This window comes from Ziziphus jujuba, chromosome 11 (assembly GCF_031755915.1).
Source record: "Ziziphus jujuba cultivar Dongzao chromosome 11, ASM3175591v1".
In the NCBI taxonomy this organism is placed as follows: Eukaryota; Viridiplantae; Streptophyta; class Magnoliopsida; order Rosales; family Rhamnaceae; genus Ziziphus; species Ziziphus jujuba.
Window position 1 is genome coordinate 6,652,122 of NC_083389.1, and position 24,965 is coordinate 6,677,086.

The 24,965-nt window shown below is 34.8% G+C and overlaps 4 protein-coding genes across 5 annotated transcripts; 1 reads left to right on the plus strand and 3 right to left on the minus strand.

The window, feature by feature from the left end:
• Nucleotides 1-148: 148 nt before the first annotated feature.
• On the minus strand, nucleotides 149-8,474 carry LOC107431838 (DNA mismatch repair protein MSH7). The gene is made up of 17 exons (XM_016042845.4): nucleotides 7,697-8,474; nucleotides 6,591-7,134; nucleotides 6,241-6,336; nucleotides 6,080-6,135; nucleotides 5,477-5,543; nucleotides 4,982-5,077; nucleotides 4,567-4,692; nucleotides 4,435-4,468; nucleotides 4,260-4,307; nucleotides 3,946-4,139; nucleotides 3,731-3,857; nucleotides 3,338-3,615; nucleotides 2,833-3,027; nucleotides 2,327-2,740; nucleotides 2,098-2,194; nucleotides 1,418-1,545; nucleotides 149-726 (listed from the first exon to the last, which is right to left on the minus strand). The coding sequence occupies exons 1-17, from the start codon at nucleotides 7,996-7,998 to the stop codon at nucleotides 253-255; spliced, it is 3,276 nt and encodes a 1,091-aa protein (XP_015898331.3). The 5' UTR covers nucleotides 7,999-8,474; the 3' UTR covers nucleotides 149-252.
• Nucleotides 8,475-8,617: 143 nt separating this feature from the next.
• Nucleotides 8,618-9,402, plus strand: LOC107431864 (multiprotein-bridging factor 1c). The gene has a single exon (XM_016042884.4). The coding sequence runs from the start codon at nucleotides 8,737-8,739 to the stop codon at nucleotides 9,172-9,174; it is 438 nt and encodes a 145-aa protein (XP_015898370.1). The 5' UTR covers nucleotides 8,618-8,736; the 3' UTR covers nucleotides 9,175-9,402.
• A 167-nt stretch (nucleotides 9,403-9,569) lies between these two features.
• On the minus strand, nucleotides 9,570-13,988 carry LOC107431863 (aldehyde dehydrogenase family 2 member C4). 2 transcript variants are annotated; one of them, XM_048464881.2, is made up of 9 exons: nucleotides 13,779-13,988; nucleotides 12,989-13,131; nucleotides 11,358-11,741; nucleotides 11,130-11,219; nucleotides 10,862-11,035; nucleotides 10,596-10,733; nucleotides 10,351-10,488; nucleotides 10,205-10,266; nucleotides 9,570-10,113 (listed from the first exon to the last, which is right to left on the minus strand). In XM_048464881.2, exons 1-9 carry the CDS (start codon nucleotides 13,879-13,881, stop codon nucleotides 9,840-9,842), a joined length of 1,506 nt encoding a protein of 501 aa, XP_048320838.1. In that variant the 5' UTR covers nucleotides 13,882-13,988; the 3' UTR covers nucleotides 9,570-9,839. The 2 variants fall into 2 exon arrangements, with proteins under 2 accessions (XP_048320838.1, XP_060668594.1); XM_060812611.1 differs by lacking the exons at nucleotides 12,989-13,131; nucleotides 13,779-13,988 and adding an exon at nucleotides 12,058-12,215.
• Nucleotides 13,989-18,470: 4,482 nt separating this feature from the next.
• LOC107431833 (FRIGIDA-like protein 4a) lies at nucleotides 18,471-21,802 on the minus strand. Its single transcript, XM_016042839.4, has 3 exons — nucleotides 20,738-21,802; nucleotides 19,372-19,547; nucleotides 18,471-19,271 (listed from the first exon to the last, which is right to left on the minus strand). The coding sequence occupies exons 1-3, from the start codon at nucleotides 21,585-21,587 to the stop codon at nucleotides 18,690-18,692; spliced, it is 1,608 nt and encodes a 535-aa protein (XP_015898325.3). The 5' UTR covers nucleotides 21,588-21,802; the 3' UTR covers nucleotides 18,471-18,689.
• Nucleotides 21,803-24,965: the final 3,163 nt, after the last annotated feature.

Sequence of the window (24,965 nt, forward strand, 5' to 3'; positions counted from 1 at the left end):
ATTTATTTTTTTAAAATTACTGTTTATATATTAGTGTGTAGAAAATTTATTTTATTTTTTTATGGTTAGAGATGCATATTTGAAGATTTCTACCACTATTGTCTCCTCATTTTGTTCACTACAGCACAAGCCTATTTTACACACCACGTGTTGAGCTGCCTTCCAATTTCACATGAAAAAATTACACGTCATAACTAAAAAATACCAGATGATTTTAGATTTACAATCTGCAATAATCTTTTGTGCTCCTCTTTAGTTGCCCAATCTATACGAGTTCTTCAACTCGTGCCACAAGCAAAACAATGTGTCTAAAACATCATCTTCATCAAATTTACCATCTTCAATCCGAGAGACAGCCATCAGGTTCGTCAACCATTCCTCGTGGAGAGTTGAGAACTCTGATCTCCGTTCACTCACCCTAAAACTTTCTCCAATTGACTTTCTGATAACTTGGCCGGCCTTAGAAGCAGTTCTAATCACCTGCTCTGGGATTCCAGCCATGACTGCCACTTGCAATCCATAGCTCTCTGGACATGCTCCAGATGCAAGACGATACAGAAACACCAACTCCTTGCTTTCAGAAGAGCATTCGGATTTTGACCTAAAAGTGCAGGCCATATGTTGTAGATTAACATGTGGATGAGAAGCAAATTCCTTCGTGAGAGGATGGTAGTGCGTTGCAAAGAGTAAGCGGCAGTTAACCTTTTCAATCAGATGACGAAATACCTGAACAAATATTGACAGATAGTTAACACGGATAAATAAAATTTAAACCATCACAAATTATGATCATTGAAAGGCATATTTTAATATAAAATCATCTCCTAAATATATTGGTCGTGAAGTTGTTGTATTCATGCAGACAATCAGAAAGGAATGTGAATGCCATCAATAATCTGGTTAATTGATGACCCAAAATGTGAGTGGCCAGGTATGCACATATGACTATGCCACACCAGTTCAAAGTTGAAAGCAACTAAAGCGTTACTCTGGAATCATATCAATGCCATTAGCCAATCACAACTACAATAACAGCAAATTAAAGAAGATCATGATTTTACAATTTGCTGTATGTCCTATGTTTATATTAATTGGTGACAGCGATTAAGCTGCTAGTACAATTTAATTCCATAGACCACAAAAATTATGTGCCCGAATATATGTCCTTTCTCTTTTCTGGTCATCGCCAGTATCTATGTTCATATGCATGTATTTGCACATCTGAGATAAATATTTATATGTAATTGTGTACATAATATATGCATCTCAAGAAGAAAATTAGAAACTTTGAACAAATGCATAAATATCAAATATGCTAAGAAAAACAGATGTTTTTCTTTGTGTTGAATAGTTAATACTATATATATATATATATATATATCACGCTATAATGGAGTACTAGTCAAGGAATTCTTACAGCATATGCAATAGCATAACCATCAAAAGTGCTTGTTCCTCGACCCAATTCATCAAGTATAACCAAAGAATCTTGAGTGGCATTCTGAAGAACAGATGCTGTTTCCGTGCACTCAACAAAAAAGGTACCTAGAAAAAAGTGGAAATTATTTTCAACGATGAACATCGCAATTTACATAGTTCATATACATTCAGACCCTGCTTAAACCCAGTATGAACCCATATCTAGCTTTAAAACATTCTGTCAGTTGCTGCAATCTCTATGATTACCAGCATCGTCGCCACAACACCATCAACCCTCACCCCACCTACTGCGTTATTATTGTTTGTTACACTATTACGTTAGTTCCCTGTTTTTTGTTAACAATAATCAAGAGCTTTATTATTTTTTGTTACACTATTACGTTAGTTCCCTGTTTTTTGTTAACAATAATCAAGAGCTTTGGTCAGAGAATAAATTACGTTAGTTCCCTGTTTTTTGTTAACAATAATCAAGAGCTTTGGTCAGAGAATAAAGTGACGAGATGATACAAACAGTTTCAAAAAGATTCCAAGATAATATAGGCAGATGTGAGATGGAATCGGGCAAGTCATTTATCTTGTCCCTCAAGCTAACTTTGAATTAATGATAATTAAGCAACCAGATCATGAAAAAAATAAACTGAGTTTTCAAGAACTTACTCTCGCCTGCCATGATTCTATCGGTGGCACCAAGTCGGGTGAAGATGGTATCCACAAGTGAGATAACACACATTTCACAAGGCACATAACAACCTAGCTGCAAGACATCAAAAGTGTCAAAATTGTACCAAGGAAGAATTCACAAACTTCTAGAAGATAATGTGCAATCAGTGACCACAAGCTTTTGGTTGCAAAAGCAAAATAAATTACTCAAAGAAGAAAAAAGAACCTGGGCCAGTATAACAGCAAGACAAGCAGTACGCAGAAGTGTTGATTTACCACCCATATTTGGTCCAGTCAACAGTAAAGTGCGTGGATGATAACCACTTGTATCCTCACCAAGGATTATATCATTTGGTACAGGCATTCCATTCTCACCGAGGGCAAATGGATGCCACAGCCCTTTAGCTTTTAATATGGGACCTCTTGTTTCTTGACTCAAAACCACATTTTTCAATAGGGGCAAAATGAAAGGTCTGGACATAGCAGCACCACATGAAGAACTTGCGGTAACTGTGAAAGATCTTAGTACATCAACACAGTTGATGGCATGAATAATTTCGGACCATTCAGTTGCTTTCTCAATGAAGAGCTCAATCAGAATTGAGATTATTTCAGCATCCTTATCTGTTACATCATGATTCTGGCATAAAAAATAGTGTCAGTATTCTTCAGGGAGGCAAAAAGAAAACCTAGTATGAACATGTTGGAAAGTATATGAGCAAAACAAATGACCTTGTAGTTTGGGAAGTCACTATCTATAGCAGCTTCAAATTGAGTGAGAAATTTATCAAGCCCATCACTTCCACTGAACAATGGAAGTTTAAATACTTTTAATAAAGGTGTAGATAAGTGTTCTTCAGTCTGTAGTAGCAGTAACAAATCCATTCCAACCCGGAGGCCTTTTACTAGAGTTCCAAATGCTTTCACCTACATCACACAAGATTTTATACATTTCACATACATCACAGAAGCAGGTTCATGAGAACAGTATTAATTATAAAATAGAAATTTCACTTGCCATCACAAAATTCAGTTAATGTACCGAGGCCTTATAGCAATTGAAACATGAAAAGCAACAGTGAACATCCATGGAAGAAGAATAATGAATTGAAAGGGAAGATAGGAAGAAAATAGGATAACACAAAAGAAAATGAAGAAAACCTGCCAACTAATGCAGTGCCATTTTTAACATTTCTTCAAAAAGAAAAAGCTCCATATATAAGCAGAGAAGGCTTACTCTCTGTTTCAGTACTTTTTTGCCTAACAAGGGCAGTAATAAAGCAGCTGATGACTGAAAACTAGCCCTAATTCGTCCAAGCAACCTTTCTAAGTCTGGAATCTTGCGAAGATATTGACCAACAAGTAACATAATTTCTGGATGAGCCAACATATCTTCAACAACGTTAAGCCTATTATTAATGCCTTCAACATCCATCAACGGATGGCAGATCCATGTCCTTAATAGCCGCTTACCAGATGATGTCACACAGTTATCAAGATATTTATATAATGTACCTGAAAGTCCCACTTACAGAAAACTTAAGCATTCCATAGCTGTTAATTGATGTGAAATAAGAACCTTCTCCAACCAAAGATTGCATTTAAAAACTAGAGAATTATAAGCACTTGCCTGCTGGACCACCATCTGCATTATTACTGAAAATCTCAAGATTCACCAGTGTTTGCCCATCCATTTTGAGGCAACCCCTATATACTTGGTATGGTAATAGATCTCCATTTCGTAAAACATCATCTAACTGTATGAAAACTTTGAAAACATCAAACACTATACAAGGCCAACTTATCTTCTCTCAGAAATTAAAGACAATGCACAAGCAAGCTTACCATCAACCTGGAAAGATGATTAATAAGTCCACCAAGAGCTGATAAGGTGACATCAGGATGAATCACACTTTTAAGCGCATGATTCTGCAAATTCAAAGACCCTTTGAAGTATCCCTTCGAATGAACCAAATTTCTAACTTCAGAAGCATCTGCAAAAATTGGCTGCATTGGAGTCAATTGCAGTGCTGACGGTCCTGCAACAAGAACAAAGGTGCAATCTATTTAATTTCCAAAAACCAACCAGAACCAAGATAATATTCTGCATTTTTTTTATGCATGATCTCTAGCATCTAGAAAAAGAAAATGATTATCACCTGTTAATGAGTACTTTCTCAGTGCCTTCTGAACTTCTTTGGACAATCCTGCAATAATATACTTTTTAAGTTTTCAATTCCAAACTGAAATTTTCGTTTAACTTTCAGAACAGGACTCAGATAGAAAGAAATAGTGGGTGTCAGGTGAGAGGAAGGGGAAGAAAAGAAAGTGCACCTCTACTTTCATATATGAGTTCTTTAGGTGACACCTAAAGTCAGATGCCCAAAATAGAGTTACTTTGATTTCTCAAGCTTGCCATACAATGTAATAAAACATATAACATACTGATAATACAACATAACATACTTGTAGCAATAAAGCTCCCAAAGCAGCACATGAAGCATCATCATTGATGGAGCCAACCCAAAACTTCAAAGCAGCACAATCAACAAACGCAAACCCATATACAGTTTGTCCATTATCCATCCCAACCTGCAGAAAAAATTCAATGCAACATGCTGTCAAGATATTGCAATAAACTTTCATGCTACTTCACAAAATGGACGAGTTAGAATTTTTATGACTTTAAATTACATTAAATAAGTAGCAGCAGATAGATAAAATTGTTCTTCATGCAAGACTTAACTTTACAAGGAAAGATCACAAGACATGATGCTATCAACAACTATGTTGTATCATACAAAAAGTCGTAGTATGTACAGGATAAAAATTAAAAATTTTCAGCTCAAAAATTGACATTCAAGATCGCAATATTACAGACCTCTTTTATTGCAAGAAGATGAACAGCATCAGGTCCTATATGGTAATCAGTTGCAGTTGATGGTGATACTACTTCAACGAGTTTTCTTGAAATTACCTTTAATCCAAGTCAAAAACCAAATCAAGCAACTTAACAGTGATCCAAGCAATTATATCATATAGATTAAAAACAAAAATATATTAAAAAGATGCACTTAAATACAAAAAAATAACTATCTTACATGTTCCCCAAATTCAAAAAAACAGAAAACCTTGAGGGAGTATGAAAAATAAGACACTAAGAAAAGCCACAAAAGAACAAATAATCAATTTTAAACAGCTGATGTTCTGAAAGATCATTGCTTTAAACATTTCCTTCAGTTTTTGCACAAGTTAGAAAGATCTGATCAAATTATTTGAATTGCATTTTATTATTTTAAGCAAAATTGTAAATAGTTTTTGCACAACTGAGAAAGACTGTCTGCCACCTGCTCCTTGTTTGGCACAGTAAACTTACAGAATTTGCACCTCTAGCTTTGGCTTTATCAGATGTTTCCAACTGCTCTATTCGGCCAACTTTATATCTTCACATGATGCAATAAAAATCAAGAAATAGCATATTAGATGGGGAAAGTATGTAAGTGGTCAAATTTAACCATATATTGTGCCAAGCAGCAGGTGTTAGCTATAAAAGTCCTCTTTCAGCTCTCCACCCAACCATTTTTACAGATGAACTAGTCCAGGAAAGTAAACTTAGATTTAGTCCCTCTCCCTCTCCTCGTCCCTCTCATGAAAAAAACAATTCCAGGGATAAAGTGATTCCTAGACCCTTCAGAAAGTTATAGCATACACTGTTCTTAGCACATGGCATTTCTCCTTTTATGTAAAATTAGCTGCAGAGCACATAAAATTGATAATGTTTATGGCTCCAGCAACTCATTTAACTCGCCCAAAGATACCTTCTAAAATTGCCCTAAAAAAGCTAAGTCTACTTGCAAGTTATTATTTATGCATCAAGAGGCTAAGCCTACGTACAAGTTATTATTTATGCATCTTCTCACTCTAAAAGGGATATTGCAAATCTATGACTACATTAATAGAAGGCTAAATATTCCCTTACCCACGTGCAACCAGCTTTTGAACAGCATCATCAATCCCACTTTCAGAAATACCAACCTGACAAGATAGGGAAGTATTAACACATGAAAACTACAGATAAACAAGTTCAATTAACAAGCTGATCAAACATAGATATGTTGGAACAAACATTTTGATACTCACCTGTCGACATTTTCCTACCCCACTTAATGTTATTTTCCAATCAAGTTCCTTATGGCCTATTTCAGCATCTAATTCATAAAGCTCATAGAACTTTCCCTGTATTTGATTATAAAACATGGCATTAGACAGACGCAGCTCCAAGATAAAAAATTTGAAACTAGAAGAAATGCTGCAGCATTATTCAAATACTTTGCTTAATTGTCTCACTTCAAGCAGCATGAAGGATGTTCTAATATCCATGGTAATATGAATTAAGATTAAAGCAAAACAGGATAACACAAGCCTATTCTTTCTTACAATATAAATGTCCAGCTTTACAATATGAAAATAGTATGCAAAAGTTAACAAACCACTTTAAAGAAAAGCAGAACATCCATATATTGACATTTGGTACTCCAATATTGTTTCTGGGATGCCGACATTTTCGTAAAAGCATTAGGCGGTACATAAAGTGTTGTCTTGTCATAGAGTGGATCATCAGGCCTTCTCTTATTAGCATCCCTGATTTGAGATGGATCAAGCCAGTCAAACTTACTGGCTGTATCAGATACATCCTTGTCATTCTTGTTCAAGAGCATTGAATCCTCAAACATTTTCATTCTTTTGCTAGAACCCAGCAATGCTCTATCACAATTATCCTCAGACTTTGGACCACCCTCTTGAATCCGTTTCAAACGAGGCACAAGAGGTTGCATTCCCGGTGTTTCTGGTCCCGGAATATTATCATCACTTTCAATATTTAAGACACAACTTTGATAAACTTTTCCAGTGGATTTGACAATATTGTCCTCTCCCCCTTGTTGAGCAGCAACTCCTATTTTAGGTGATCCTTCAGGCTCATTAATTTTCTCAGATACCACATGAAGTTCAGATGAACCACAATTTGACTGGTTCCTGTCAAAATAATATTTACACAGTTACCATTCACAACGGAAGCAAATGAAACTACGATCAGCAAAACTACTACAACAGAGTTTTTTTTTTTTGGGTTAATATTACATCAGAGATTTCAATTGTTAATGCCAGGAGCTATATATATATATATATATAAAGCTAAAAAGTTTGTTACTTTAGATAATATCCACAATATGACACGGGCTTAAGCTGCAACTTATAATTACTTTAAGACTTTGAGATCACATTCATAATTCAATGGAATCCAAAGTAAATTTCTCATCATTACCATAAATATATGCGGCTTCTAACTAAAAGGATCGATTTATGACCAACGAATTGACTTGTTTTTTTGACCAAAAACGGATTGAGTTCCTTGAAATTTAGAAAGAATGGGGACATAAATCCTAATAATGCGTTTTCTACTTCTATATCAATAGCGACCAAACATTACGTGAAGCACATAGCGTAATAAATAAAGCAATAAAATAAAGAATCAACCAAATAAAGTTACTCTAAAACCCTAACAAGTCTCTGGTTTATTGAAGATTTAGAATAGTACCTGTCAGAAGCCCTTTCTCTATCATCGGCCTTCACAAATTTATGCATGATGCTCGAGAACAACGAAGAGCCACTGCTGTCGTCATTGGCTACGAAGCTCGCCGGAAAAATCTGACGTGGAACCTTCTCCGGTGGAGTGTCGGTTCCTCTGATTTCCACAACCGGGTCTGTTGCCTTAGGCTGATCCGAACCGGAAACGTTCCGTTGTGTGACCGGAAACTGAGGAACTCGCCGGGTGCCGGAGTTTTGGTTCTCCTGCGAGGGTTTCTGAAAGAAGGAGAGGATGGATTTTTGGCGCTGCATTTTTTGGAATGAGGGAAATGGAGCTTCACAGGAGACTGGCGCTAGAGTGAAAAACAAATATATATAGCAAAGTAAAGAATTGGCGCCAAAATAAAATAAAAAAAAGTTCGGGCTTTCCAAGTGCTTGAAATTCAATAGCGAAATTCACCCCAACTGATTTTGACCCCATTTACACTCAACTTTTTTACGCTCTTCCTTCCGGTAAATCTCAATCTCATTGCAAATCTGTCAAGAATACGTAGTTAAAAAATAAAAAATTATTACCCCAATAAAAATAATCTTTAATTTATAAACGAATAAAAACATAAATACTATTTTGAATTTCGTCAAAATATATATATATATATATATATTATTTTGAATTCAAAATCTTTAATTGATGAACTAATAAAAACATAATACGATTTTAAATTAATAAATCATTGAATTAGGAAAAAAAAAAACAAAGGGTCCGATAAAATATAAGTAGCGCTCGTGTCGTCAGCATCTTGCAGCAAAATAATACGTCGTCGTTGCATTGCAGGCAGACTCTATTTTGCCGCGTGGTACCCTGCCCATGAATCCGAATCAGCGCTGGAAGTTTCCAGATAAGAACGGAAATAGAGAAAGTAGTAGAACGTTCCAGATACACAGTCCCACCATATAACCACATTCACCACCATATTCACCACCTCTGAGCATTTCTTTAGCCAACGGTATCGATACGCAGCCAGTTCGTTTTTTCTCCAGGTCTAGACGATGCCGAGCAGATATCCAGGAGCCATAACACAGGATTGGGAGCCAGTCGTCCTCCACAAATCCAAACCTAAAGCACAGGATCTTCGCGACCCCAAGGCGGTGAACAAGGCCCTGCGGTCCGGCGCGCCGATCCAAACCATTAAGAAATTCGATGCTGCCTCCAACAAGAAAATTTCTCCTATCGTCAACGCTAAGAAGCTCGACGAAGGGACCGAGCCAGCTGCTTTGGACAGGGTACCGGCTGAGGTAAGGCACGCGATCCAGAAGGCACGGCTGGACAAGAAGATGAGCCAAGCTGAGCTTGCCAAGCAGATAAACGAGCGTCCTCAAGTGGTCCAGGAGTACGAGAATGGTAAGGCCGTGCCGAACCAGGCCGTGTTGGCGAAGATGGAAAGAGTTCTTGGCGTGAAGCTGAGGGGAAAGGTTAATGGGAAATGAAATGATCGATCAAAAGATGTTGTCTATGGAAGTACGATATGTGGTTGTTTACTTTGTGTTTCGTTTATTAGACTGTAAAAAATCAAGAATTATGAAAATCATAGGACATGCTGATGAAATCCGAGCTTAATTTTTCTTGGACTTTCAGAAATATTGGTTGCGTGATGCGTTTTCTGTTTGTTTAAGCTATTTTTTGGAAGTTCTAAATTGAGGCCTAATTCATGTCAATTCGAACGTGCCAACCTTTTCAATATTCATGGATCTGTTACATTTGTTCTTTGTACATTTTTTTTTTTTTTTTTTCATTAGTTCGCAAATTTGTGCTTAGAAATATATAGAAAACCAAAGTAAGTTTAATTGTCATGGCAAATGAATGAAAACATATTAGCAAGAAATGTCAATAAAGCCGAATTTTATCTTTTGAAGACTTCATACCATACAAATTCAGCTCTCATATACACAATGCAAAAGTGAACCAAACGACCTGTGAAGTTCATTTGTACGGATCCTTGCGAACTTCATTTGTTATGGATGCATCAACAAGAAGACAAAAGATAAAATACAGTCAAGAATTTCAGAGAAACAAAAGCCCAAAATATAAAAATAAAAAAGAAGGATGCAACCAATTTTTATTCTATTCCGTATATATTGGCAAGCGTTTTGATTTAGAGCCAAGGGGAGTTGTAAAGTGGGGTGGCGATGGATTTGACTTGGAGATACTTGTAAAGGGCATCCATGCCAAAGTCTCTGCCAAACCCACTCTGCTTATATCCTCCATAAGGGCAGTCTCGGTCGAAAGCAAAGTAGCAGTTGATCCATATGATGCCCGCACGTATTGACCTCGAAACAGTGTTTGCCACATTCAAGTCCTTTGTTATGATTCCTGCTGCTAGCCCATATCTTGTATTGTTTGCTCTCTGTATCGCCTCCTCAATAGTCCTACAAATTTGCTCATCTATATAAATATCATCAAAAACATGGGTCTTTTTCCTAATTCTCTCTATGAAAAAGGGTACTTTCTTTTACTTACTTGAACTTCATGAGCGCCATAACAGGGCCAAATATTTCGTCCTGGGCAATTAGCATGTCATCCTGAGGCAATAAATTAATATGTTAATTGAACTTAGACATTCATCTTCCTAAACAACTTGGTAATCTATAGTTTTGAAAATGTACCTTAACATCTGCGAATACTGTTGGCTGAATGTAATAACCCTTGTTCCCCAAAGGTTTTCCACCAGTTAATAAAGTGGCTCCTTCTCTCTTGCCATGCTCAATGTAGCTCTGGATTTTCTCAAACTGCCTCTTATCAACCTGCATATATGTCAGTATGCATTTAGGTAGTGTAAAGCTTGGATTATGGATGTAATTAACGACATTACAAACGGTTTTTCCCTAGCTCAATGTTGTTGAATCCTTACCTGAGGTCCTTGTTGAACTTTAGGATCAAAAGGGTCCCCAACTGCCCAAGCTTCCATCTTCTCCTTTAATTTCTTTGTGAATTCATCATAGATCCCTTCTTGAACTAAAACCCGAGAACTAGATACACAAATTTCTCCCTGAAAATGTAAAAATGTAATTACGAAATATAATTTAGCCATGTTAAATTTCAATGTATATGCTAACATTATAAATTAATATTTCCTAGTAAATAAATAAGAAACAGAAATCGTCTTCAGATATAGACCTTGTTATATAGGATACCGATAAGAGCAAGGCTTGAAGCCATTTCTACATCAGCATCATCAAAAATTACAAGGGGTGATTTGCCTCCTAATTCTAGCGAAACTGTTTTCAAGTTGCTTTTTGCCGCTGCCTGCATAATCTCACGTCCTACATCTGTGGAGCCAGTAAAACTCACCTAATAGAAAAGAAAATTGACAAAAAAAAAACAAGCCCAATCTTTAGAATGTTAACTCCATGTTTGAGCTTTGAAAAGAGAGAATAGGAATTACCATGTCAATGTCCATATGAGAGCTAATAGCACCGCCTGCAGTCGGTCCAAATCCAGTTATGACATTGAGTACTCCATCAGGAATACCAGCCTTAACAAATGGCAAGACAAGTGAATTAGCCAAGCCTCATTACAGAATATTACAAATAATCAATGCATGATTAATTGAAGTTTATCAGAAAACTATGCATATATGAATATTATGCATTAACCAAGAATTCATACATACCAGCTTAGCCAGATGGGCATAAAAGAGAGCTGAAAGTGGTGTTTGCTCGGCTGGTTTGACGATCATGGTGCAGCCAGCAGCTAAAGCTGGGCTAACCTTTGCAACAAACATGGTACTAGGGAAATTCCAGGGAATAATGTGTCCTACAACTCCAATGGGTTCGCGCAATGTGTAGCCATGAAATTCACGTGACATTTTCAGAACCTCCCCATGAATTTTATCAGCCGCGCCAGCATAGTATCGAACAGTGTTAGCTGCCTGAGGTATGTCTATGATCTTGCCTGTGCTAAACAACTTGCCAGCATCGATGCTATCCAAAATGGCTAATTCTTCAACATTTTCGTCAATTAATTCTGCGAACTTCATTAAAATCCTTCCCCTTTCCTGATTATCATTATTCAAACCGAAGCAAAATTTTTAGTGCCAAAATTACTCCAAATTACCCTCCAAAGAGGATCAAATTACTGTTATGGTAGAGGGGTAGTTCTAGAATTTGGCTTAGATTTCTTTACGACTATGTTTGTGGGCATTCTATTTTCAACTTATTTTCTTATTTTCTTCCTTTTTTTTTTTTCTCGAAAAATATTTTATATTGAATTTCAAACTACGTGTCAACTTGCCTAAATATACAAGTCCAATACCCAAAAAAAAAAAAATAATAATAATAATAAAAAAATAAAATAAAATAAAATAAACTTGCCTAAATATAAAAGCCAGATTTAGCGTGATGTCCAGGACTCCCAGCCACGGCCAGCGCAACAAGCCGCCTCTTCCTAAATTTATCTGACCCATTCTTTTATTTTTTATTTTTTTTAAACATATATCTTAATTCTTTTATGGACAAGGGAACAAATTTATTAATTACAAAGGAATCACATCCTGCTAAATCTGGCCCAACTTGTATTCTTTTGGTCAATACAACGGAGAGCAAGCCTGGCCACTGAGTGGGCTCCCTTAAAAAATTTGATTAAATTATGCATATATAATTTATTGACTTTTGATCGCAGACTTCTAGCAAAAAGTAAATGGCTAACATGCAGTTATAACTCTCTTTTTTCCTACTGTTTTGATTACATAATCAAGTTAGTTATTCAAACATAAAGTCAGATTTGTAACAAATGATAAAAAGTCTAAAGATAGTCTAAATTTGACACTTCTTTTTTCTTATCAGCTTTTATTCGTTAAAAATATTTTATTTTAAGTTCAAACAAACATCACGGATGACTAAAACATTAATCATATAAAATAACGAGGCACTATTAGCCAAAATGTAACTATTCAATGTACCAAATTTCTTTTGGTTTTTTTGGTAGAACACGTTTGTTTCGTATCTCATTTTATTAGTAAAAGTTGACCATGAAAAAATCGCCAAGATGTGGACCAATTAACCTAATACGTCCCCCGAATCCCAGATAAGGACAGCCCCCCTGAATAAAACACTTAAAAATAAATAAATAAATGAAAGACCGATCTCAATAATTTCATTAAATTTATCTAACTAATATATAATACTATTATGGAATAAAATTGCAAGCAAAACGGTTTGGACAATTATACAAAAAATGACAGCTATATTAAACGAACATATGGGAAGAGAAAAAAAAAATAAAAAAATGGTCAAAATGACTTACAGAGCCGGGCAAGCGAGGCCAAGGACCATGATCGAATGCTTCACGGGCAGCTTTCACGGCCAAGTCAACATCTTCTTTGTCTCCTTCTGCAATCTTTGCTATCACCTCTCCGTTTCTTGGATCTATGGTCTCGAAAGTTTTTCCTGTTAATTGTTTATATATAATTTATTATTTTCCCCATTTTTTTTATTTTTGTTTTTTAAAAGAATTAACAAAGAAAGAAAAAAGTTATCACGTCAGAAATGGAAACAAAGTTTAACAAAATGGAGAAAAAGTACCGATGACGAAAATATGTGTTTATTCCTAAACCACTAATTCCTTGACCAAAATATGTGTTTATTCCTAACCCACTAATTCCTTGACCAAAATATGTGTTTAGCATTCATATTGATGTTAACATATGATTTTCATGATCTTTCTTTGTGGCCGTTTGATAGAAAAGCGATGGTTACTAACCTGCAGAGAATATTTAGTTCGTAATGAAGGTTTTACAAAGCAAAAATTGTGCAAAGTATGTTCGGAAAACGAAATGGAGGACTTTTCAACAGACAATGTTCGGAAAACGAAATGGAGGACTTTTCAACAGACAAGGTTTTTTTTACAAATCCAGAAAGAAATAAAGAAAGAAAAAAATTAGAGTGAAGAATGAAGAGGATGTGTAAAAGGAGTTGTGCAGCAAAATCAAGGAGAAGATATATATACATAATATATATATATATATATATAAACAAATTCAAGAGAACGGTGTAGTGCAAACATATATGAGTGAGAGAGGATTGGATTCAGAAACCTGAAGTTGAATCAACGAATTTTCCATTGACGAAAAGCTTTGTGAATTTGATTGTTGGAATCTCAACAGAATATTCAGAGCTGCCGTTTGATTGACTCCTCATATCTGCCTCTGTATTCTCTCTCTCTCTCTCTCCCTCCCTCCCTTCCCTCTGTGTCTATCGATCCTGTGAAAGAATATTAGCGTTATCTGCTGAAAGACAGAGAATGAGCTGTGTGTTTCTTATTTTTCTAATATGACACGGTAATAATATATATATATATATATATATGAGGGGGCCAAGTGAGAGAGAGAGAGAGAGAGAGACGTGCAACAGTCTGACGAGATGACAATATAAAATCAATATCATAAGTTTGTTTTTATTATTATTTTGAGTGTATCTTCTTCTCCGCCTAATTTTCCCATTAAAAAAAGAAAAAAAGAAAAAAAAAGAAGGCTTTCTAAAATAAACAAATGAAAGGCTTACTTTGCCTATGACTTCCTTTTCTGTTCCTTTTTTATTTAATTTCATGGATCCTATGGGCATAGTTTTACCAGTAACTCTTTCAGAAATTTTTTTTCCATCGTGGCTATATTTTATTTTTATCTGTTTTTTAAATTAAAAAAAAAAAAGGCTTGAAATGAAATATTCAAAATCATACTCATTTTAGATGGTCTTAACTTTGGCCTTCCTAGGATTCATTTGGCCTAGAGTTATTTGGATACGTATATGTCCAATCTATTTTCTTTTTCTATCACAACACAAGACATAAATGAGGCTGATCACACTGGAACCTAAATGATTGAGAAGATGACTTCTTTAAAATGACTTTCTTCCATTTAATCCACCCCATCGGATTTTATAGATGGTGCAACTTTAAATGCACATAGGCGTGCCAAAACATTAATGGAATTTGAATATTTGAGCAAGAAACGCTTCCTAATTCTTAAGATAAGAATGTATTTTCACTAAAAAAAAAAAAAGGAAAAAAAAAAAAGGAATTGAATATTTGTGGAAACAACAATTCCACGTACAACAAATTTAATTTATTCAGTTGTATACGCATGACGACGTGATAATGTCCTGGTTGTCAAACCAATAATTAAGTACACAAAAAAAAAAAATATATATATATATATATATAAAATTAACCAGCAAAAAAAAGTACACAAAAAATACCAGATTTCTTAGCCAGAAGAAAAAAAAAAATGGTATAGACTAAATATAATGCAAACTAAAATTCGACGTAGAAAAAATCGAAGAATAATATATATATATATATATATATTCGTGATGAGCAGGACGGGCCATTGGTTCAAGTTTCTGGAAAATTGGAATGCCGAAAGTTTTTTAAACAACCAGTGTCAAGGCTTTTGCATAAGTTTTCAAGCACGGAATTGGCACATAATAGAATTGGCACATTTTGATTGCAAAACGACAAGGAAATCTGAAATAGAGTGCAAAGAGAAGCACGTGACCGATCGCATAAAAGTTCACCAAAGAGGTAAAAAAATAAAAAGTCTGATCGCATAAAATAACACACACATGGTGAAATAGGTTGGATAAATTATTACGTGCATTGGTAGACTGCAACCAGTTATGGAGTTTCAGTTTCTGATTAAGAAATATCATCTCGCTCTTCGTGATGTTTTTTTGGAAGCATTATTTGGGGGTTTAAAAAAGTGTCTATTCGGTGGGATAAGGAGGAAAGATAACATCCTTTTCAGCTGCTTTTATAGCTATTATTGGGTTCTTTTTCTTCGCTTTCCCAATGTTTTTGAAGATGACAAAAATTCGATTTAATTTTTAATTTCAGGATTTGGATCTAGGACGATATTATATCCAAGCTAATAAATAAAGTATCTTACAGGAAAAAAAGAAAAAAGAAAAAAGTGTAAAAGGCCAGTAGGGTTGTTAATTAACCCCATACTATTTGTTAAAGTGTATAACCCAATTTGATTTCACCTCTCTCTTTTGAGAACAGTGGTATTGAGTTGTAGTTTAACCTGCATACTGCAAGTTTTCAAAATTAAAATTATCTTTTAGTGTAGCACTACTAATAATTTGTCATATCTATTGCTGTATTAAAATAAGTTGGAAGAAAATAAATAATAGTTTTGTTATTTATTTTATCTCTTGGTCATTGCTGAAATTCTGGTCATGACTTTTTTCCTTTTGCTACAATTCTGGTCATGATTTGAGTTATACTCCTAACTTTCTGCGCATGACTTAGGTTATTATCATAACTTGGGGTTAAAGGTAGAGAAATTCTAGATTTTTCTTCAATGACTATTTACTTCTGACTTTCAATATGTAATTAAAAAATAAAAATTTTGATATAAAATTACAACTCACAGTATTTTAAGATATATTTGGAAACCAAAAATTTGGAATCATTAGTATTTTATTATTTTAAATAAATTAATTTAATTTTAATATCAAATGAGATTGACTCGGCCAGTAAATTACTTATATATATGTTTTACATGTATGTTTAGAAAGTTAATATTTCATATACCAAATGAGATTAAATTATTATAAATATTAAAAAAATTCATTTAATTGATTTTTTCTTTTTATGTCTTTTTAGGTTTTTTTCTTTATTATATCTTTTTACATTTTTTTTTGGGGAAATATTTATATCTTTTTTTACTTATAGATTTTTGTTTAGGGAATTTACTTATACAATATACACGATACAATAAAACTAAAAAAGGACATACCAATGATAAACCAAAACTCATGATATACGTTGTTATTGCACTCAATAATCGGATAATAATGTGAACGAAAAGTAGAAGAGAGAAATTCAATATAAGGTTGTTTTATGCCTACCTGTTCTCGAACCTGTAATATGGTGGACACGACTCTCCCACTTGACCACAGGAGAAGAGAGAAATTCAATGTAAGGAAGGTGATAAATAATGGAAACTGTATATGAGGAAAGAGTTGTACCTTCGTATCCAAGTTGTCTTTTTCTCCCTCTTTTTTTTTTTTTTTGGGAAGAAAATCTAAGTTGTTATAGTAGTTAGCGCGTTAAAATAACGAGGTAATAAGAAAATTTCCTTACTTTATATCCTTTCCAAGCTACATCCCAAAACAAAACCTTCTTTCCTTCTTTCAAAACCTATTTTCTTTATTAAATTATATAATTAAACATTCTTTTCCTTTTCTTTTCTCTGTAAAAGTCATATTCTTTTTTTTCTTCTTCTTTTTTTGATTTTTTCTTACCCACACGTTTTGGTGGCAGCGAATTCATATGATATGAATCATATATCATACATGGCAAGGATTTATATACGCTGTACATAAAAATAACAAATTGAAAAAAAGTTCAAAGCAGAAAACAACAATGTGCTTATGGACCCCGCATCAAATAGTATTATGTGAATTTTATGTGGGCTTCATGTTTATCACACAGCCGACGATGAGAAAAATCTGACGCAGCAAATATATAATTTGTAGCAAAAATTTCATATCGTATATAAAATGATAAGGAAAGCACTTATCTTCGAAGTGCAAATTAGGCTATTAAATAGTAATCAGATACTACTGTTATCAAAAGCTAGACAACTGAATATTACTCCATTTTCACATGTGGGCCAAACATGGGTGGAAAGACTACAACTGTAAAACCACAAATGAATTGTGGACTTACACCCTCTTCAACATGGAAAATCCATAAAAATGGTAAAAGGAATTAATTTTTGAAAACTAACAATAGAAGAAATTGACGCATGAGTTTTGGCAAAGATTAAATATCAATAAAGATTGTTAATTTTGAATTCAAGACAAAATAATAATAATAATAATCCTCCTACGTACAATAGAAAGACCAATTATAATTTATTCGAGTCGTAATCAAACCAAGGATTTTGAAACTCATCTTCTGACAGTCCATTGAAACTCTAGTCATGTCTTCAGGTTTTGAAACTTAAATTTCAGAAAAACAAATTAAATAAATAATAAGCTTTTCTTTTTTTCAACCTTTTTTAAGGTTTGGCGTTTCGTACACCTTGAAAGTGCCCTTGGGATGGTTCCTGAAAGCAGTGATCCAGAAAGGTTCGTAATATATGGGGTTTGGTCACTACCAAATTTTACTTTTTAGTAACAGCCACAAACATTTTTTTTTTTTTTTAATTCTTTTTCAGAACATAAACTGAAGGAGGTACATAACAGTGACATGGGCGATTACAAATTAATTTGAGACTTGAGAGGGAAGCATAGATGCATAATGCATGCAAAGGTTTCAAAACAAAGGCCCTTCTAATACAAGGTGTTGAAGATACAGTCCTAATGTTTCTTTCACCGAATAACCATTATATAATTAAAGTTCGCAAATAAAATAAGATTTTCAATTTAGAAAATGCAATCCACTACTACTTAACAAAACAGACGATTGTTCAGATCAAATTTATCGGCAATGCTTTCTTTATCTCGAGATACATTTACAAAAGCTTTTGTTTATTTATTTATTTTTGTCTAATTTCAATGATATCCTTTTAACTTGGCGTCCGAGATAGCTAATGATGTTGCTCGTGAATTGGAAAAAGAAGTTTGGCTTTGCTCTGGAGTCAATAACAGGCAATAGCAATCTCTAAGTCTCTTTGCTACTCTTCTGAATGATTCTATTTTATAATCCTTTTGTTTTTTTGTTTTGTGTTTTAATGACATATCTTATTTAGCAAAAATAAAACAAAAACATCGAGTGCTGAAACCAAAATATTCAATTCTCTATATGAATAAAGTATAAAAAAGACACCTTGATTTTCTTCCACTTCAACAGCCAAGGAGAGAGAGGAAGAGGAAGATCAAATATATATATATATATATATATATAAACTCATATGAATGGGCACTCTTGGGCAACGTCCCCTCATCTGAAGACTGAAAAAAAACAAATACTCAAGTCTAGTTAATTTAGCTTCTACTTATTGAGGGTAAGGAGATGGTTGGTAAGAAGGTGGAGCAGAATTGGGATAATCGTATGGCCCATAGCTGGTTTGGCCACCATAAGAATTACCGGCACGAAATGCAGCATTAGTCATGTTGTCCCCTGGAAGGGCATAGGGTTGTTGAGGAATTGCAGCAGGGCTTTGTGCGTGTGGGACACCATATGTTGATGCATATGGAGCTGGTGTTGGAGCATCATAAACACTTTGCCCAGGGAAATTGTATGGTCCAGAATATCTTGTAGCAGGGCTATGCTGTGCAGGAGGATTTGGGTTCCTTCGGCCATAGGACGGGTAAGCATTGGAATATCTAGCAGCTTTGGTTGGGCGGAAAGATGATGGTCCACCTCCTCCTCCTCGACTGCCACTAGCACCATAGGCTCTCTTGTTTTGAGGCCTATTAGCAGCTTGTGAAGTCTTCTTCCTTTCTGCCTTTGCCTTCTCCAAATGAGTAGCTCGCTTCCTCAAGCTATCAAGGGAAAATTCTGATTCAAGCTTGTGGTCTTCAACACATTTAATGATTGCTCTGATAGAATTCAACTCCACATTGCTCGATTCCTCCTATAAGAGTGACTTAAATTAAGAAATCATAGAGGTGCAGAAAGTCACGTGACTGTGACAGGAAATACTGTTGGGAATGAGAAGGTGAATCTAGACAAACCGTAGCAGCCAAACTGTTATTGCCATTCTTTAATATAGTTGTAGCATTCTTTTTGGACTTCCGGAGATAGGACTTTAATAGAGAAATAGGAGGGAATCTTTCAGTCAAACCAGACTCAGAAGCAAAATAGATAGCCTCTATCTCTTTGCCACTCTTCACCAACTCATCTACAATATCTGTCAAAGAAAGCTCTTAGTTTCAGTGCATGCAATCGAGATAATGCTACAAAGTGGAAATATGCGGAGAAAATACTGAATTAAGAAGAACAAAAGTAGCATCCAGTTATAGGAATTTATTTTCACTTCATTTTTAGTAAAAGAAAAAAAATTATATACTTCCTTTCTCTATTACTGGATCAACAATACTTATTCCCAGTCTCCAAAAAATTTAAAAATAAAAAATAAAAAATAGAATGTGCATTTCCTATTATATTCCTACTTTTCATCGCAGAACAAATGGCGTTAAAGTATCAAAAAGATCTGCCCGTCTATCATTTAGCCACTAACAGAGTCAAAATGCATTAAATATTCAAAGAAAAACTCAGTAAAACCCTGTTCAACCATCATTCTGCTTAGAAATCCTAGTCTAAAGTTTGAAAACTCATATCAAGTCATTAATAATGATGGTTTTCAGAGTTGCATGCTTTCAGCATTAGAGACACCCAAACGTCAGTAGTTATTTGTCTTCTATAAGCACCCAAACGTTCATATTTTTCCACTATAACATTGAAGCTCTCAAACGCTGCTTTTTCAACCTTTTTTCACTCGGAGATAGCCCTACATTATTAGCCTTCAGAATCTTGTTTAGATTGCTATCCAGATTCAAGATTTGTTTGTTCTCCACTCTCAACCCTAATCTAGCCAACAGTTTCAACCAAATTCTCACTTTCAAACCATAAAAACCATCTTCTAAATCCTTCTATGGCTACAATGTTTATAGAAAACCTAAGAGGTACCTATCTATAAGACCAATAGGTTTTGGCCTTTTTTTATCTTTAATTAAATTACAGATGGTCCACCAGTTATCAAATGAAAATTGAAAACTTCCAATGTAGCATATAATTTGATAAAAATTCATTGTCAAACATTGGTTTCTGCAAGAGGAAATGAAGGAGCCATTTTGATAAAAGAAAAAAAAAAAAAAAATCAATTTGAGAGTTCTATGAAATGCCACTACTCCAAAACTATATCGTTTATAGCATCAAAGGCATTAGCTTTGAATTAGCACAAAATTACTAAATTTTCAATGAATTACCAAGGTTCATACTTGCTCTTAGAAGTTGCATACCAATAATTTTAAAATATAAACTGTTCTACCCCGTAAGTTCTCCCCCCCAAAAAAATAAACAAAAACAAAGAAAACAAACCTCCCATTTTCTCTTTATCTTCCAAAGTGGCAGCGAGCTTCGCCATATCCCTCCTGGAAGCATGCTCTACCATCAACTTTATCAACAAGTCCTTATCGAAACGAGCATTCAGCTGGAAACCCACCACCATCTGCACAAACATCACAGCTTCTGCAGCACCCAATGTAAACCCTTCTGATTCACCATCCATCTGTTCCTTCCACCTCTCCAATATCCCAAACGCTCTCTCCACGACGCTTCTTGCAAATCCAGGACCTTTCTTGCCCGAATTGACTTCCGGAAACAGTGCCTGAACCAGCATTCCACATGCCCAGCGTTTATCAGTCACCCCAACTTTGGTCGATTTGCAATTCACAAACTCCTCCAGTGAATCCAAAACCAATCTCGGCGGGTCCACCGCTTCCGCTAAAGCCTGCACGATCTCTGCTCTCAGCGAAACCGACTCCTTCCGCTTCGAAACGATGAACTTCAACAATCCCGAGGAATCCATTCTCCTGGAGAACGATTTCAGAGCCTCCGACAGTTCCGAATTCCCGGATTGTTTCCCGAACTCGGCTAAAGCGGCACCCTTCTGCTCCTCAATGCGGGTGGCTGCGGCGGACTCGCGCTCGGGAATGGAATTCTCGCGGTGCTCGAGGGACTCGAGGGTCTGGCGCGAATTGGATTCCAAGGCTTGGATTTTGGAATCGAGTGATTGGGATTTCTGGGAAAGGGATTGCTGGAGGGAATTGAAATGGTCGGATAGAGTAGTGAATAGCTTGGTGCAGGTGGAAAGGATGTTCTTTTGGGCTTCGAGGTCGTCGAAGAACTTCTGGACTCTGTCCGTTTGGACAACCATTTCGGTTGCCATTGATTAAATATTTGCAAACAGGTAGCGTATATAATATACGTCACTGGTCTGATTATCGAAAACCCTAAACCTCTAATTTTGGGGAAGAATAACGAGTAGAAGAAGAAGATCAGTTTGAGCCAAGCACAAGCTGTTTTTCAGTTTGAGGATGAAACGGTCCAGAGAATTTCACCATTCACCATTTAAACGGTGTCGTTTCACAATCTGAAATATTATCCAGTTCCAGCCCACCCTGAAAGAGAGCTTGACTGTTGGGCTATACATCCTTCTTTAGCTTTCTGTTCAGACCAATTTGTAAGTGGTTGAGAGTTGGACTGAGCCCATATCATTCATGTTTTTTTTTTTTTTTTTTTTTTTTTTTGGTGGGGGGGGGGGTTCAATCCAGAAGGTGGTTTATTGATTTCCAACGTTTGTGTATATGTAATTTGTAAATCATACATTGCATGATCCATTAACTTAATATCCGTCCATATATAGAGTATATATTATATAAGGGTTGACAAAATCTCTTTCAATAATATATATATATATATGTATATATATATAATATAATGTCGCATATATAAATGCAATATTATATACGGGTTGACAAAGTTATACAATACTTATAGGAAAGACATTATGTGGCAACCTCGAGGTAGGTTTGGAGCATGTGTACATTTGTTGGCTTCATCATTTTTATTTATTCTCATACCTCAATTAATAGTGTGGTTTTGCCGGCTAAAGGAGGTCTCTGACTGAATTGCAAGCGGTTAGATGACCTTAATTAATTTAAACATTATTGTTGAAAGTTTGAAATTTTCAATTCAGCATATTCGATTTTATATATATATATATATTATATGGTAGGCTAGCTGCTCCATCCATTCCTTTCCTTCCAAATGAATTAGACTATTTTACCATGTGAAGGTAGTTGAGCCACGAGTATTTAGTCACCACCCTTAATTTGTTACCATTTACCAAAACTTGCTTTTGTTTTTATTTGGTTTTCCATTTTTACCTAAATAGTAATAAGGTGATGGAATTTTCTTTTCTTCCCTTTCATTCTATACCACATGCATGTGGGATTTGCTCTTTTTTTTTTTTTTTTTTCAGTTGTAGCTACAGCTGGCATACATTATTATACATTTATGAATAGCTCACTAAGTAGATTCTTCTAGTTAAGACAATAATGTTATATAATTCAATGAAAACGACTTCATTCAATATTTCTAGCTAGCAGCTTCCCTACCAAATAATGGAAATTAATTGATGGCAAATCCTTGACATTTTTGTGTTAAATGTGTCGTATATGACTAAAGCAACATGATCCAACTACTAGTGGATATATATAATTGGCTATTCAAACTAATTAATCTTCCCTTTTTTCACTAAAAAATTAAAAAAAGAAAAGAAGAAGTGTGTTATATGTGGAATTGTTTTAGTATGAGGAAAAAAAAAACGAGAAAAGTGATTTTCTCGAAGTCTAGTAAGATGATTGGCTTCATAAGTAGGACAACTTCCTTAACATTCAGTAATATCAGATTAATGATCTTAGAAAAGAAACTAACTAGTCAATATCAAGTAGAGTGGTTCTGAAGATCAAGTCAAACATTAAAGAACTACTTACGAAATACAAGAAGATAATGGAATATTGGGCCATGAATAAATCTTGTAACTAATTTCCTATATAACAGGAATCTGGGGGAAGAAAGAGAGCTTAAAGGATATGACATCTGCGTGAGAGAAGCGATTTTGTAAAAATATTCCAATAATTTATCAATAGAAACTTTTATTTTGATTTTTTCTTTTGTTCTTGAATCTTAAGTTCTACTTACTGTTCCGGGTTTTATTTGATTCAACCCAAATTTTGCCCTGCTTTAGTTCTGGTACTACATGTTTACGGCTTTTAGTTGGTGGTCTGATGAAGTCTAGTCTATGATCACTTCTTCTGTTCTAAAACTTCGAACTTCGTTACTGTTATAAAAAGCTGCAAGATTCTCATGGTGATTTTTCACATACATGTATTATCAGGAAATACTTGGATGTATACAGGTACTAAGAGTATTTAATGTATATAATAATGTATATCAATTTGATGGTGCCTAAAGTAAAAGGAAGTGAGAATATACAAGGCAAGATTATTTAACTTTATATAGTTATATTGTCCAATTTTAATTTGATTGGCTTTAAAACTTAAATCCTACTCTTGGTCAACCACTCGCTTTTAACCTTGGATTCAATAGATGCCAATAACAATAATGATATAGTCAACGGCATCTCTAATTTCCGGCTTAAATCATTTTGGTTATCATGAAGTACAGAAAAACAATTTTCTTTTTTTTTTATTATTATCCGAAATCAGAAAACTATACCTATTTTGATCCCTAAGAAAGGGATGATGGACCATTAACAAACAAGTTGGAGAAAATTTACAACAAATCTTAGTAATTACAAGAAATTAAACACCAAATGATTAAAGCGGATTGTAAAAGCAAACAAAATTAGAGATATAGCATGTTATATATATATATATATGTGTGTGTGTGTGTGTGTGTATCCTTATAAGCATTGTTTTCATTACAAATGAACGAATGGTGCTAATAAATAACTTTTACTAGATCAAAATATCAAAAATATCGAATATACATAAAAATTCCTTGATACAATGAATCACTAGTTCCTCACAGTATCTCTTTCTTCAGAAAGATCCTTGAAGGATCGGCAAACCTGACAGAGAAAGACCGAGAGAGATTATCAGGTTCATCCCAAACAGACCCTTGATCGAAATTCTGAGAGTAAGTATATGGATCGTAAGGAACTTTATCTACCGGAGGCTCAAAAATTTTCTTAATTATCTTTTCTTTCTTAAACTTGGTCCAGAATACTTTCCAACTCAACTTGTTTGCTATTGTAGATGTAGAGCTCACAGACTGATCCATTTCTTCATGGTACCGCCCCCCCAGTCTGATACTTCTGCTGCTGCCTGATCTGTAACAGTTCCTGATATCCATTATATGGAGCACAAAAGACTGGTATTGTACAGTCCTGGAAATGGAGGAGGATAGTTTGGGTTCCTAACTGCTTTATACAAACACCAGAGAGAGTATACTGAAAATACGAAAAAAAAAAAATGAAGACCATGTAATATATAAGGCACATGGCATTTTTGACTTGTATAAGTTTGGCTGGCACTTTATGACTAGACTAGTCCAAGACGGCTAGCTGACACAAAAAAAATAAATAAATAAAAATAAAAATCGTATTAAAAAAAAGTGTACCCTGTCTGAGTCGACACTGAGTCGGTCAGGCCCCAATTTTTATAAGAGGAATAGATGAAATTAAATATGCACGCCAAACCAATCAGGGAGAGTGGGATATGCGTTTTGCAACTTTCTC